Source organism: Balaenoptera ricei, chromosome 1, assembly GCF_028023285.1.
Source record: "Balaenoptera ricei isolate mBalRic1 chromosome 1, mBalRic1.hap2, whole genome shotgun sequence".
NCBI classification, from domain to species: domain Eukaryota; kingdom Metazoa; phylum Chordata; class Mammalia; order Artiodactyla; family Balaenopteridae; genus Balaenoptera; species Balaenoptera ricei.
In genome coordinates this window covers 73806948-73821838 of record NC_082639.1, presented here as the reverse complement: position 1 = coordinate 73821838, position 14891 = coordinate 73806948, and the positions used below count along the sequence as shown (strand labels likewise).

The following is a 14891-nucleotide window of genomic DNA, read 5'->3' as shown; positions in this document are numbered from 1 at the left end:
CCACACTCCCTGTGCCCCGAAGTTGCCCATGCCTAAGTCCTCAAAACCTGTGAATGTGTTAGGTTATATGGCAAAGGGAAATTAAGGTTGCTTATCAGCTGATCTTAAAATGAGGAGAGTAGCCTGGATTACCCAGGTTATATAACCCAGGTCTCAATATAATCACAGGGGTCTTTAAAAGTGAAATAGGGAGGCAGAAGAGGATATCAGAGAGATGCAGTATAAGGACTCAGCCCAATTTTGCTGACTTTGAAGATGGAGGAATAAAGTCACAAGTCCAGGAAAGTGAGCAACCTCTAGAGGCTGGAAAAGGCAAGGAAACAGATTCTCCCCTAGAGATCTAGAAAGGAATGCAGGCCTGCTGATGCTTTTTTTTTTTTTTAACATCTTTATTGGAGTATAATTGCTTGACAATGGTGTGTCAATTTCTGCTTTATAACGAAGTGAATCAGCTATATATATACATATATCCCCATATCTCCTCCTTCTTGCCTCTCCCTTCCACCTTCCCTATCCCACCCCTCTAGTTGGCCACAAAGCACCGAGCTGATCTCCCTGTGCTATGCGGCTGCTTCCCACTAGCTATCTATTATACATTTGGTAGTATATATAAGTCCATGCCACTCTCTCACTTCATCCCAGCTTACCCTTCCCCCTCCCCATGTCCTCAAGTCCATTCTCAATGTCTGCGTCTTTATTCCTGTCCTGCCCCTAGGTTCTTCAGAACTATTTTATTTTTTTTAGATTCCATATATGTGTGTTAGCATACAGTATTTGTTTTTCTCTTTCTGAATTACTTCACTCTGTATGACAGACTGTAGGTCCATCCACCTCACTACAAATAACTCAATTTCGTTTCTTTTTATGGCTGAGTACTATTCCATTGTATATATGTGCCACATCTTCTTTATCCATTCATCTGTCGATGGACACTTAGGTTGCTTCCATGTCCTGGCTATTGTAAATAGAGCTGCAATGAACACTGTGGTACATGACTCTTTTTGAATTATGGTTTTCTCAGGGTATATGCCCAGTAGTGGGATTGCTAGGTGGTATGGTAGTTCTATTTTTAGTTTTTTAAGGAACCTCCATAGTGGCTGTATCAATTTACATTCCCACCAACAGTGCAAGAGTGTTCCCTTTTCTCCACACCCTCTCCAGCATTTATTGTTTGTAGATTTTTTGATGATGGCCATTCTGACTGGTGTGAGGTGATACCTCATTGTAGTTTTGATTTGCATTTCTCTCATGATTAGTGATGTTGAGCATTCTTTCATGTGTTTGTTGGCAATCTGTATGTCTTCTTTGGAGAAATGTCTATTTAGGTCTTCTGCCCATTTTTGGATTGGGTTGTTTGTTTTTTTGATATTGAGCTGCTTGTATATTTTGGAGATTAATCCTTTGTCAGTTGCTTCATTTGCAAATATTTTCTCCCATTCTGAGGGCTGTCTTTTCATCTTTTTTATGGTTTCCTTTGCTATGCAAACGTTTTGAAGTTTCATTAGGTCCCATTTGTTTATTTTTGTTTTTATTTCCATTTCTCTAGGAGGTGGGTCAAAAAGATCTTGCTGTGATTTATGTCATAGAGTGTTCTGCCTATGTTTTCCTCTAAGAGTTTGATAGTGTCTGACCTTACATTAGGTCTTTAACCCATTTTGAGTTTATTTTTGTGTATGGTGTTAGGGAATGTTCTAATTTCATTATTTTACATGTAGCTGTCCATTTTCCTAGTACCACTTATTGAAGAGGCTGTCTTTTCTCCATTATATACTCTTGCCTCCTTTATCAAAGATAAGGTGACCATATGTACATGGGTTTATCTCTGAGCTTTCTATCCTGTTCCATTGATCTATATTTCTGTTTTTGTTCCAGTACCATACTCTCTTGATTACTGTAGCTTTGTAGTATAGTCTGAAGTCTGGGAGCCTGATTCCTCCAGCTCCGTTTTTCTTTCTCAAGATTGCTTTGGCTATTCGGGGTCTTTTGTGTTTCCATACAAATTGTGAAATTTTTTGTTCTGGTTCTGTGAAAAATGCCACTGGCAGTTTGATAAGGATTGCATTGAATCTGTAGATTGCTCTGGGTAGTATAGTCATTTTCACAACATTGATTCTTCCAATCCAAGAACCTAGAAACAAATACAATGAAAACACGACGACCCAAAACCTATGGGATGCAGCAAAAGCAGTTCTAAGGGGGAAGTTTGTAGCAACACAATCCTACCTCAAGAAACAAGAAACATCTCAAATAAGCAACCTAACCTTACACCTAAAGCAATTAGAGAAAGAAGAACAAAAAATCCCCAAAGTTAGCAGAAGGAAAGAAATCATAAAGATCAGATCAGAAGTAAATGAAAAAGTAATGAAGAAAACAATAACAAGAATCAATAAAAGTAAAATCTGGTTCTTTGAGAAGATAAACAAACTTGATAAACTATTAACCAGACTCGTCAAGAAAAAAAGGGAGAAGACTCAAATCAGTAGAATTAGAAATAAAAAAGGAGAAGTAACAACTGACACTGCAGAAATACAAACGATCATGAGAGATTACTGCAAGCAACACTATGCCAATAAAATGGACAACCTGGAAGAAATGGACAAATTCTTAGAAAAGCACAACCTTCCAAGACTGAACCAGGAAGAAATAGAAAATATAAACAGACCAATTGCAAGCACTGAAATTGAGACTGTGATTAAAAATCTTCCAACAAACAGAAGCCCAGGACCAGATGGCTTCACAGGTGAATTCTGTCAAACTTTTAGAGAAGAGCTAACACCTATCCTTCTCAAACTCTTCCAAAATATAGCAATGGAAACACTCCCAAACTCATTCCATGAGGCCACCATCACCCTGATGCCAAAACCAGACAAAGATGTTACAAAGAAAGAAAACTATAGGCCAATATCACTGATGAACATAGATGCAAAGACCCTCAACAAAATGCTAGCAAACAGAATCCAACAGCACATTGAAAGGATCATACACCATGATCAAGTGGGGTTTATCCCAGGAATGCAAGGATTCTTCAATATACACAAATCAATCAATGTGATAAACCATATTAAGTAATTGAAGGATAAAAACCATATGATCATCTCAATAGATGCAGAAAAAGCCTTTGACAAAATTCAACACCCATTTATGATAGAAACCCTCCAGAAAGTAGGCATAGAGGGAATTTGCCTCAACATAATAAAGGCCATATATGACAAACCCACAGCCAACATCGTTCTCAATGGTGAAAAACTGAAACCATTTCCTCTAAGATCAGGAACAAGACAAGGTTGCCCACTCTCACCACTATTATTCAACATAGTTTTGGAAGTTTTAGCCACGGCAATCAGAGAAGAAAAAGAAATAAAAGGAATCCAAATCAGAAAAGAAGAAGTAAAGCTGTCACTGTTTGGAGATGACATGATACTATACATAGAGAATCCTAAAGACGCTACCAGAAAACTACTAGAGCTAATCAATGAATTTGGTAAAGTAGCAGGATACAAAATTAATGCACAGAAATCTCTTGCATTCCTATACACTAATGATGAAAAATCTGAAAGAGAAATTAAGGAAACACTCCCATTTACCACTGCAACAAAGAGAATAAAATACCTAGGAATAAACCTACTGAAAGACATAAAAGACCTGTATGCAGAAAACTATAAGACACTGATGAAAGAAATTAAAGATCATACAGATGGAGAGATATACCATGATGCTTTGATTTTTAACCCAGTGAGACTCACTTCAGATGTTAGACTTCCAGAACTGTAAGATAATAAATTTGTGTTGTTTTAAACCACTAATTTTGTGGTAATTTGTTACAGTAGCCATAGAAAACTGACATATTAAGGTAATCATTTGCTGTGAGCATTACTACCCCCTCAATAATGACAATGAACCAACTGGGGTTCCCCCTCACTAGACCTTTATCCCCATTCCCACTTTCCTTTTGGCCATTTCATTAACATCACCATTAAGAGATGAGCGAAGATTCTAAAGTCAACCACTCTTGTGTGTTCAATTTTATGTTGTATTTTCAAAAGGATAGCTTGATGCCAAGGGTAAGTCTGACCAGGTGTTAGTCGTGGTTTTAGTTACCCGTGCTTTCCCCCACTCTCATTAGCTACTGTTTCCTGTTTCCTGCTAATGTTCCAGGAAAGAATAGAAACAAGCAGGAGGTGCAGTGAGGTCTGTGACTACACTTTTTTTTTTTTCTTTTTGGCTTATGGTTAAGTATAAAGCATTTGAAGGGAGATGACGAATGCAAGCCGTTCACCATGGGAGTACACTCAGTGGGTGTACTAGTTTGCTAGGACTGCCATTACGAAGTACCACAGACTGGGTGGTTTAAACAACAGAAATTTATTATCTCACATTCCTGGAGGCTAGAAGTCCAAGATCAAGGTGTAAGCAGGGTTGGCTTCTTTTGAGGCCTTTGTCCTTGGCTTATAGATGGTCATCTTCCTCTTATGTTCTCACATGGTCTCCCCTCAGTTTGCGTGTTCTCTCTGTCCTAATCTCCTCTTATAAAGACACCAGTCTTATTGGATCATGGCCCAACATATGACCTAATTTTACCTTAATTATCTCTTTAAAGGCCCTACCTTCAAATACAATCATATTCTGAGATACTGGGGGTTAGGACTTCAACACAGGAATTTTGGTAGGGCAAAATTCAGCCCTTATCAGAGGGCATGAAGTCTATTAAATAAGGCATATAGAAAATGTTCAGGAAAGCTAAAATCTAAAGTATTTAACTTCACATCCAATATTTGTGTGTAAGAGAAAAGTTAAGTGAATTTCAAATGATGGTAGTTCTGGAGTGAAGATATGCCCAGATTTTTATAATTAGTTACATAAGGAAGTGAGGAAACCAGAATTTATATTAAGCCCTAACAATGATAAAATGAAGCAGTCATAAAAGTAGTATCATGTTATAAAATGCATCAATATTTATAAATGTAGTAACAAAGCAATAAAAATGGTAAGCTATTAAAATAATTAAATAAAAATGTATTTCTTGAGGTAAAGGACAACTATAGAAACACATATTAATCAACTTGGCTAAAACCGGAAGAGGTAATGGTGAAGCACAAAAGCACCTCTAAAGAAAAAAGTATAAATTCACAGTTCATTATTACAATAGTATGAGGGCTCTTGTAGTGTCAATCTTTTAAATATGAATATTTTCAACATTATTTTAAGAATAATTTAGACTAATAGCATGAGGAAAAAGAAGAAACACTTTTAGATACTATGGAATAAATCTAGTAGTTTCTCAGTAAACACACAGTTGGAATAGACTAGTGGACATTTGACCCTCTATTGCTCTGTTCTCACCCAAATACATAAAAACTAGGAATCCATAAGCATCTGTGGTATATGCAGAAAATAAATCAGGAAATAAGGGCACTAAATAGAATCCAAGACTCAATAAATTGTTTTATCCTTTCAAGATAGTTTAATTTTGCAGTTATTGATTAATTAAAAAACACAGTTGTTTTCAGCATTTCCTAGCTACAGTAGTGCATAGGAAATTCCATTCTAAACAAAGAAGTAATTAATGAAATAACAACACACCTTAACATTTTACATTGATAGGTTACAGTTTACAAGGTGCTTTCACATACATTATTTCATTTGATTCTTCAACAAGCAGAAAAAACAGTGGGAAAGAAAAATGATTTTTTTAGGCTTACAATGAGTATTTTCAGGCCAATGGGCAGTCACTACAAGAACATATCAGAACAAGACAGCAGTGCCCACAAGCCACAATATCTTTTTGGTAGGTTGACAGTTTGATATCAATTGGATATTTAGCATCAGTGAAGGAGGAAGGAATCAGAACAGACACGAGGTTCTCATGATATTCAAAGAATTGTAAGAACACTGTAGAGTAAGGAGAAGAAAGATGCCCTAAAATATAGCCTTACTGAGACTTGCTTCTAAGCATGTTATCCCTTCAAAACGTCAAATAAAAAGAAGAGTCTTGTCACAACATGTGAAAGTTAGAAGGGACCTTAGAAACTGCCTAATGGAACTCTTCCATTTCATAGATAAGAGAACTGAGGCCAAGGTCATTGCTGATAGTGATAGGCCAGGCTTGATACTCAGATGCCTTGACTTTCAGTCTAGGGCTCCTTCCTCGACAATGCCAACTCATTATTTCTTCTGTTTCAAATAACGTAATCTGATATTAAATACTGATTCATTCCACTTATTTATTAATCAAACTTTTATCTTATTTTTGGCTCAATTGTGGCTGAAACTGGGAGTTTTATATAATTCTAAGATATTCTAATTCAGTGTACTTGAGTGGTCAAAAATAGACTCCCTGGATATATTTGAAAGCTTGCTGGTGTCCTTTAAATGGAAAGTTAAAATGGAACGGCTAAATAGCCCTCAAAACCAATGTATGCCTAGGGTCATCGACCTAGGTAGATTCTATAGCAAATCTGCCAGGCAGTAGTAATTTCATAATTTTTTTTATTAGAATTCATAGAAATCTTTTAAATTACTGAAAACTAAAAATGTAATAATCAAAATGTCACCCCCAAGATTTACTAAAATTATTTTGTAATAATTTTACAATAATATACAACAAAGGTACCACAGCATTTATAGCATACATATAGAATACATGATCAGCATGTTCTTGGGTGTAAATGAAATACAAAAAAAGTAATTAAAATTTTTTAGATTTATTAACATGATATATTTTTGTTACATAAAACTTGCTACAGCAAAGTATTTCATATTTTTCTTGCACATTTTAAATATAGGTGGACCAACAAATCAGTATCAGCTTTTAAGTGACATGACCATGCAGAAACACTTGACAACCAAAAGATGTACAGACTGATACGGAGAATATCTCAGACAGATTTTTTCAGTGTCTTCAAAGGTTTTACAAGGGTGTGGTACAGATGAAAAGAAGTAGAATCAGTGACCTACCTGCACCGATAATGAAGCAAATAGAGTGCTTATATACATTAAGATCAGTTTGATTAAACACAACTCATCTTATATGCATGTAAATTGATCATAAAAAATGAACACAGTTTATTTTCAACTATTTTGGTGTGTTGTTTTAAGATAGGTCACTGACACACAGAAATAAAACCAGACAGGAAATTTAAAAGCAAAGAAAAAACATATTTAAAAAACTGAGTTAAGTGGAGTCTCAACAAACAGTGAACAAAATGTGCAAAAGTGCTTGAAATTTCCACATGACAGCAATGTTAAGTCAATTGGCAAAAAAGTATATTAAAAAAACTAAACTCAAATACTAAAATTGTATCTGCATGATCATAATTCCGTTTACTGAAAGAAGAGGCAAGAAATTACAACATAGCTAAAAATACCACACCTCAAAATTAAAACACAATTGTGGTAGTTTTATAAATTTTGTCCCCTTTCCTCACTGCTGAGGCATAGGATGAAAGCCAAAGTTTCAACAGGGCCTCTACCTCAGGCTGACAAATACAGTACACCAGCATAATCACCTGGCAACAACTTTTGTTCTTACTGTCACAAAACAAAGCAAAGCAAAGCAAAATAAACAAAAAACCCTCGATATTTAAACAAAAGTGCCTCTATATTGTTTACAAGACACAAGCCATTTGTTTGACTTAGCTAAGTATTTGTTCACATTAATGTTCTTTTTAGTTCATTTCTCTTCCTTTCAAAAGTTTACAGTGGGGACTATTTGAGAAACTTAAAAATGTGTCACTTTCATTAGTCATGTTCTATTAAAATACTGGCTAAAACCCTTATGGAAAGTTAAAGTTTAGAAATCTTAGAACTCTTCTCTGATACCTACATAAATGCTGGTATCAAGCGAGAGAACCTGGGCAATGATGATCCATGTCATTAGCTTTTCCTGCAAATGAGACACGCTCGTCATACTGCACAGGCTGGTCACTTATTTACTCAAGGGGAGGATGACAGAAAAGGCGGTGAAGTGAAATAGAGCTTCTGATCTGTAGGAATCCAAATTGCTGGGTCTAGCTACTCTGTATTAGTTCTAGGAAAGTTATTGTTTTATTTGTATAAATATCCTTGGTGTAAAGACATTCTATCTTCAAAAATTGTCCAGCGTTTTGGCAAAACCGAATATGAGCTACTCAAAGTAAAAATGATTATTAGAAAGTATATCCTCAAGCAACTGACCAACAAAAATATTGGTAAGAACTACTAAAAGCAACATTTATCCTTCCCTTCCAATGTCACATAGCCATAACACTGCCCATTTGAAACACCAACAAAATAAAATGAAGCACAATTTGCAGAAAAATTAATGAAAATGAACGGGAAGAAATGGATCTAGGAGAAGAGGAGAAAGACGAACCAAAGAGAAGCAGGAAAGTGTCTAGTTCTGTGTTATGGCACAGACAATGCTTGCTTAGCGGTGCCTTGTTACATAGGTGGATGTAGAGTGCACAGACGGATGACGGCAATAAAGACCTCACTCAGTCGCTGGAATGAAGGAACTAGGTAACTGCTTCGACAAGGACGGTCTCAGCTCTACCTTATCTCTTAACAGAGTGCAAAGACTGAGTGTGAGCTCTGATGTCATCTTGTTGCTCATCTCTAAAATTCACAAAATTCTTTTCCACATTTTTCTGTTATAGAGACACGGATATCTTCTTCTTCATAGTCATCAAAATTGCTGGTATCTCCAGAGCCTCTGAACTTTGGTATGAATGGAGCTTCAACCTATAATTGAGACAGAGAGAGAAACAAGAGTGATATTGTGATTTATAATAAATATATATTTGGTCTTTGTGCCAGTTACTGGCACAAAGCTCCTAAAACCCTTGGATTTCCTGAGTTGAGAGTGGCAAAGGTGTCTTTTGTCATATTAATGAGGTGTCTTTGGGAAAGCCCCTAAGTAACCTAAGGATGGAGGCTGGTTCCCAGGGGACCCAACCCTGTGATTGGAAGGTTGGAACTTTCAGTCCCACTCCCTGACCTTCTGGGAGGGGAGAGGGACTGGAGACTGAGTTCAGTTACCAATGGACAATGAATGAATCAATCATGCCTGTGTAATGAGGCCTGCATAAAACCCCAAAAGGAAGGGGTTTGGGTTTCGAAGAGCTTCTGGGTTGGTGAACAAGTGGGGATTTGCGGAGAGTGGCATGCTTGGAGAGAGCAGGAAGCTCTGAGCCCCTTCTCACACACCTTGCTCTGTGCCTCTCTTCCATCTGGCTATTCCTGAGTTACACCCCTTTATAATAAGCTGGTCACCCAGTAAGTAGTTTCTCAGTTCTGTGAGCCACTCTAGAAAATTAATCAACCTCCAGGTGTTTGTGGGAATCTTGACCTATAGCCCGTTAGAAGCAAAAACTGGACTGGCAATTGGTATCTCCAAATAGATAGTGTCAGAAGTGTTAACTGCTTGGTGATATGGAAAAGGAGGAAAAACAAATGCCAGAGAATTTCCAAACACTAAGAAAAATAAATTCCGACTATTACTACACAGTAGCAATCTTTAAATGCCTTTAAGTCCCTAAATGATCACAACATTAAAAGAAGAAGCAAACTATAGGTTTGCTATTGATCTCAATATTTTCATTCAAGGAATGGTACAGGCCAACAACAATGAGATTTCTAGGATAATTAACTGCTGGCATCAAAATGCTGGCACTTAAGGTTATAGAACTCCAGTTTTTCCTTTATCAGTTCCTTATTTCTGAAGTCCATTTTCTATCCCCTTTTCCTTAATTCCTTCCTCCTGAGGTTACAGATAATTCAGATTTATTTTTAATCATTTTTTTTTAATTCCCAAGACTATTTTGTTTAAAATATCTGGCTATCAAAAATTTCTGAGAAATTTGAAAAAAAAATCTCTTTTAGAATTACAAAATTGTTAAATTCTGAACATTTTTCTCTTTGGATCCTAAAAATAAAATGTCTTTCCATTACTTAAAATATGGTCTGTATAAAGATATTGTGGTGTATTGAATATGTTTCAGGAAAAGATTTGAGAAGCTCAAACAATAACACCACAATTTACACAGCATCTATAATGTTTACAAACAATTATACGCAGGCTGTTTCATTTCTTCCTCAGCGTAACACTGTGAGGGAGGCAGGGAAGGTAGCCTTATTCCCATTTTACAGATTATAAAACAGAAAGTTGACCAAATTCATGTGACTAATAAGTGGCTAAAGCAGGTTTCAAATTCATTAGGTCTCCACTTCCAGTCCAGAGCTGTTTCTAATATTTATACCAGTGGTTTCCAAAGTTTTTTGATTTATATGCCCTTTAGTAAAACATTTTTGAGTATATATCACCAATAAATGTATAGTTATTTATTTATAAATTATTTACACACATGGCTAAACTATTATAAGATACACACAAAGAAGACATCTAAAAAGAATAAGGTAAAAAATAAGTAGGAATGGGGAGTCTAATATCTTATTGTTTGCCAGATGGTTGCCTGTGTGCCCTGCATTGGGGCCTGCAGTTCTGCACTGCACAGAAGAATAGGCTAAGCAGACAGTTGCCTCATGTCTACTAGCAAGGCAGCAGTTTAGGATCACACCTACTGAGACAATCTCTAGAAAATGACTGTACAGTTTGAGCTGTCCAGGCCATTTTCTCCCATTTTTTGTCTTTCTGCCAGATGCCTTTGTCTATTTCGTTGTTCATGAGCACTTGGTCAGAGAATAAAAAAGGACTATGAAAACTATTCAAATTTACTATTATTTTTGTACTTCTCTACATACTTAGAATTGAGATGATAGTAAAACAAATGGCTATGTTAAAGTACTGAATTATTTCTGTTTGTAAATTATCCAGAGAGGCCCAAGTCCATTTTTGTTAATCATCAAGATTTGCTATTGATCAATTTGCCCAAAAAAATAACCTGTTTGTTATAGTGTGCTACTTCTTGGCAGATAAGCTGTTTACTACCTGAGATAAATCCAGCCCTTTGGAAAGCACATGAATGCTAAATGAGCAGTAGGAGTTCTACCCATTTTAAGAATAATTGTTTAAAATACATGATATGTAAAGATTAGTAAATGTTGGCTAAGTAACAGCAGAAATGTTTATTTCTAAATATAAATCTGAAAATATTCAAAATACATCATAAATCTTTAAGATACTGATACTAATAAAAAGTACAAACTTCAACAAAGTCTAATCAATTCATCTAAATATAGCATTAATTAACAATAATATAATAAAGACAATATAAATAGTGATAATTACAAAGGGATATAAATGATTTTATAGGAAAATATAAATTTCTATAATTGACTTTATAAGAGGCAAAAATTTGAAGAGGCCAATATCCACAGGAGAATTAATTTCTTAAAATTTCCAAGGTATAAATATAATTCCTATGTTCCTTAAATTTCCCAAAGAATAAGAAACATGGAAAATTTCCAGACTCATTTTATGAATCCATATAATCTCAACTCCAGAAAAACAAAAACTATAGATCAATAAAACTTATGACTATGGAAGTAAAAATCCTAAATAAAACTTTAGCAAATTGATTTTAGGCAGATATTAAAATAATAATACCCTAGGATTAAATGATGTTCACTTCAGGAATGTTAGGATATCTCACTGATGTAACTCCATATACTAATATGTCAAAGAAGATAAAATACAGTATACTAGCAATCAAGGATATTTCCTTAACCTGATCAAGAATACTTATCCTAGACAAATAGCTAATTTCATATTTGGTGGTAAAGCATAAAAGGCATTCCCATTCAAAAGAAGAACAAGATAAGACAGCTCAACAGGCCCACTGTTTTAAAATATTATTCTAGACATTCTAGCATATATAATAAAACAAAATGGAAATAAAAGATATAAATATTGAAAAAGAAGAGGCAAATGACCCCTCCGCCCACTGTGATTATCAGTCAATAAAATCCAAGGAAATCAGTAACAGAATTTATTTAGTAAGGTAGCCAATTGTAACAAACATAGAAATGTTTTCTCCCATGTGCTCTTGTAATGGGAGAGAAACACATTCACAGTAGCAACCAAAATATAAATTTAAGGAATAACTTTGAGAGAGAAATTGGACCTGTATGAGAGAAGGGGTTTCTAAAACTTTATCAAATGACAGAAAATATCTGAATAACTGCAGAAATATAACATGCTCATTAAAAAGAATCCTAAAGATTTTGGTTCTCTTCTAATTAATATACTGTAATCCCAATTAAGATCCCCCAATACAACATAAATATTTGGAAAGACCAATAAAACAGAGGAGTTATTGTTTAATGGGTACAGAGTTTCAGTTTTGCAAGAAGAAAAAGTTCTGGAGATGGATGGTGGTGATGGTGGCACAACAATATTAATGTACTTAATGCCACTGAACTGTACACTTACATATGGTTAAGATATTAAATTTTACGTTATGTGTACTTTACTACAATAAAACTGGAGAAAACTGAATTATGTATTTTTCATAAATATTTATAAGAATTCCACATATTAAATATATAAGTATTTTGAAAATTGAAATAAACATTATAAAGCTACATAAAATGGTGTGGTGGTGTGGGGTACAGTACAAGAAGAGACAAAAAGAGCTCATAAAAAATGAAGTTCAGAAACAGACTGAAGTATGTAATAATTTAGTATTAGGAAAGGTGGAGTTTCAAATAAGGAGTCAGATAATTATTATTCAACAAATGCTAAGAGGATAATTGGTTAATTATTAAACAACAATAACAAAAAGAAGTTAGATCAAAAAGCACTAAAAGAAAATGTAGATTAAATAAGTCACCCAAATAGAATCTTGTAGTAGGTAGTAATTGTGATGTAATGGTCTGAAGCTAAGGGGAAAATGCAGGGTGGGAAAAAGTAGATCTACTACTGAAGGTGGTCACTGAAGTCATGGGAATAGACCGTGGTGAGGAAAAGCACAGAAAAAAGGAATAAATATGCCAACCGTTAATAGAGGTGCTGTCTGGATGATGGGATTATGATGATTTCAAATCTATTTACTTAACAGATTACTTGATGATAACTATATGAAACATACCTCAACCAGAAAGAAAAATAGAGCCTGGACCAATCTATTTAATCTTTCTCTCCAAATTACTCTTCCTTTTGCATCCTCTACCTTAATACAAATTTTAAGGATGAGAAATCTGATGCTTTAAAGTGGTTCAGTAATTTGCTTGAGATCTCACTCCTAATGGTTGTCTGATCTGGGATTCAGATCAATGTCTACCTAACCCCAGAGTTCATGCTCACTCTTTTCTGCCTTCTGAGGCAGAGTCTTCCTACTCCAAAATTGGTCAAAGCATGAAAGTTAAGCACGTAATATGTAAAATCTATGAATATCTTATGAAACAATGTACTGTTCAGTGGTTTGGGGCTTTATTTTAATAACCATGTTAAAAGGTCTTTAAAGGGGTAATGTGATCTTGGAATTGGGAATCTGAAGAACTTGGAATCAAACATAGGCATTATTTAGCAGCTGTATGATTATGTTTAAAGCAGTTAGCTTTTCTGAGCCGATTCTCTTATCAGTAAGATGGGGAAAATGGTACCACCTATCCCATAGGATTACTTCAAAGATTAAAATGAGAAGTTACAGAGTTGCTTTCATTAATTTGAAAGTACTGCATTGGTGCTAGGAAATGTAGAAAAAACATGAAAATATAAAATATTTATTTATTAGATCTAAAATCTATTTTAAATTGCTTTGGACCTTGTTCTTGACTACATAACACAACCAGTTGAGATAATGATGCTAACGGCTATGTTTCATGAATTTAATGGTTAGAGAGTTTTTGAACCCCTTTGAGATGCAAAGGCTGTACTGCACTCACATTGTTTTGGTCTTGCTATATTTTCTATTTGCTGCATTCTAAAATTCTTTTAATGTTTTTAAAAAAATCTTTTATAAAAAATATAAATTAGAAAAACTGTGCTATTAATAATTTGAGCATTTACACTTTTTTCCTAAGGAAATTCACTCATGTGGATGCATGGCATTATTAAATATGGCAAATTTCTGAAACATTAGAAGTTTTTGTTTTATGAAAAAAAAGAAAAAATTAACATATTCAAGATGAAAACACTTTATTCATACAAACTACCTTTAACTGGGCATTTAAGAAGCAAAAGGAGAGAGAAAAGTAATTCAGCACCGCAAAATCTTTTCTTAAACGTCTCAATTTATTACAAAGGTAAAGTAATAATGACTGAAAAATATCTGATGAATCCAGCACTTAAACGTTATTATATCTGGCTGTATGCCAATTCTGGGTAAGAGAATATATTTGTTTACATATCGTCCTACTAATGTGGCTTCACATCAGTTTTGAAGTGCAAACCATTACGACATTGTCTAATATATAATTGCCATGGCATTATGAAAAGAGGCATGGGTAGGAAAAATTTAACCAGGAAAACATTTCAGTTGGTGGTCGAAATAGAATATACACTTTCCCTCTACTACATATAATTTAAACAGCAACTTTTAAAAAGCTTTTAAATTAAAGAAAGAAAAGCCTCACCTTCCTCTGGTAAATAGCAATCCAATCAGTTGTGGCAAACCACTTGTGAGTTTTTATATCACTCACACCATTCTTTAGATTTCCAAACCGCTTCGTCAGGTCCACCTGCAGCAGGTTCCTTAGAAGGTCCTTGAGATCTGAACTGAAGTGAGAAGGGAATCGAACCTGCAAAACAGACCTTGTGGTAAAACACACATTCCAAAATTTTTTTTGAGGTGATAGATCATTATATAAACAAAAATATGTAGTGATGACCTTCAGATACTTTTAACTACACACTTCAGTCTCCATAGTAGTCTTTAAAAAAGGGAATTGAGTCAATAAATTAAAACTGTTCTCTTAGGGCCTTGTTTTGGTCATGGACTCTCTTTAAGAACATG

General features: G+C 34.8%; 1 protein-coding gene across 3 annotated transcripts in view; it reads right to left on the bottom strand.

The window, feature by feature from the left end:
- Positions 1–5438: 5438 nt before the first annotated feature.
- Positions 5439–14891, bottom strand: part of PRKACB (protein kinase cAMP-activated catalytic subunit beta) — a 148184-nt gene continuing 138731 nt past the window's right edge. For all 3 annotated transcript variants that reach the window (XM_059925246.1, XM_059925253.1, XM_059925236.1), the window contains 2 exons: positions 14512–14676; positions 5439–8718 (listed from right to left, as the gene is read on the bottom strand). In XM_059925246.1, coding sequence (XP_059781229.1) covers positions 8593–8718; positions 14512–14676 — 291 coding nt within the window. In that variant the 3' untranslated portion in view covers positions 5439–8592. The remainder of the gene's footprint in view (positions 8719–14511; positions 14677–14891) is intronic.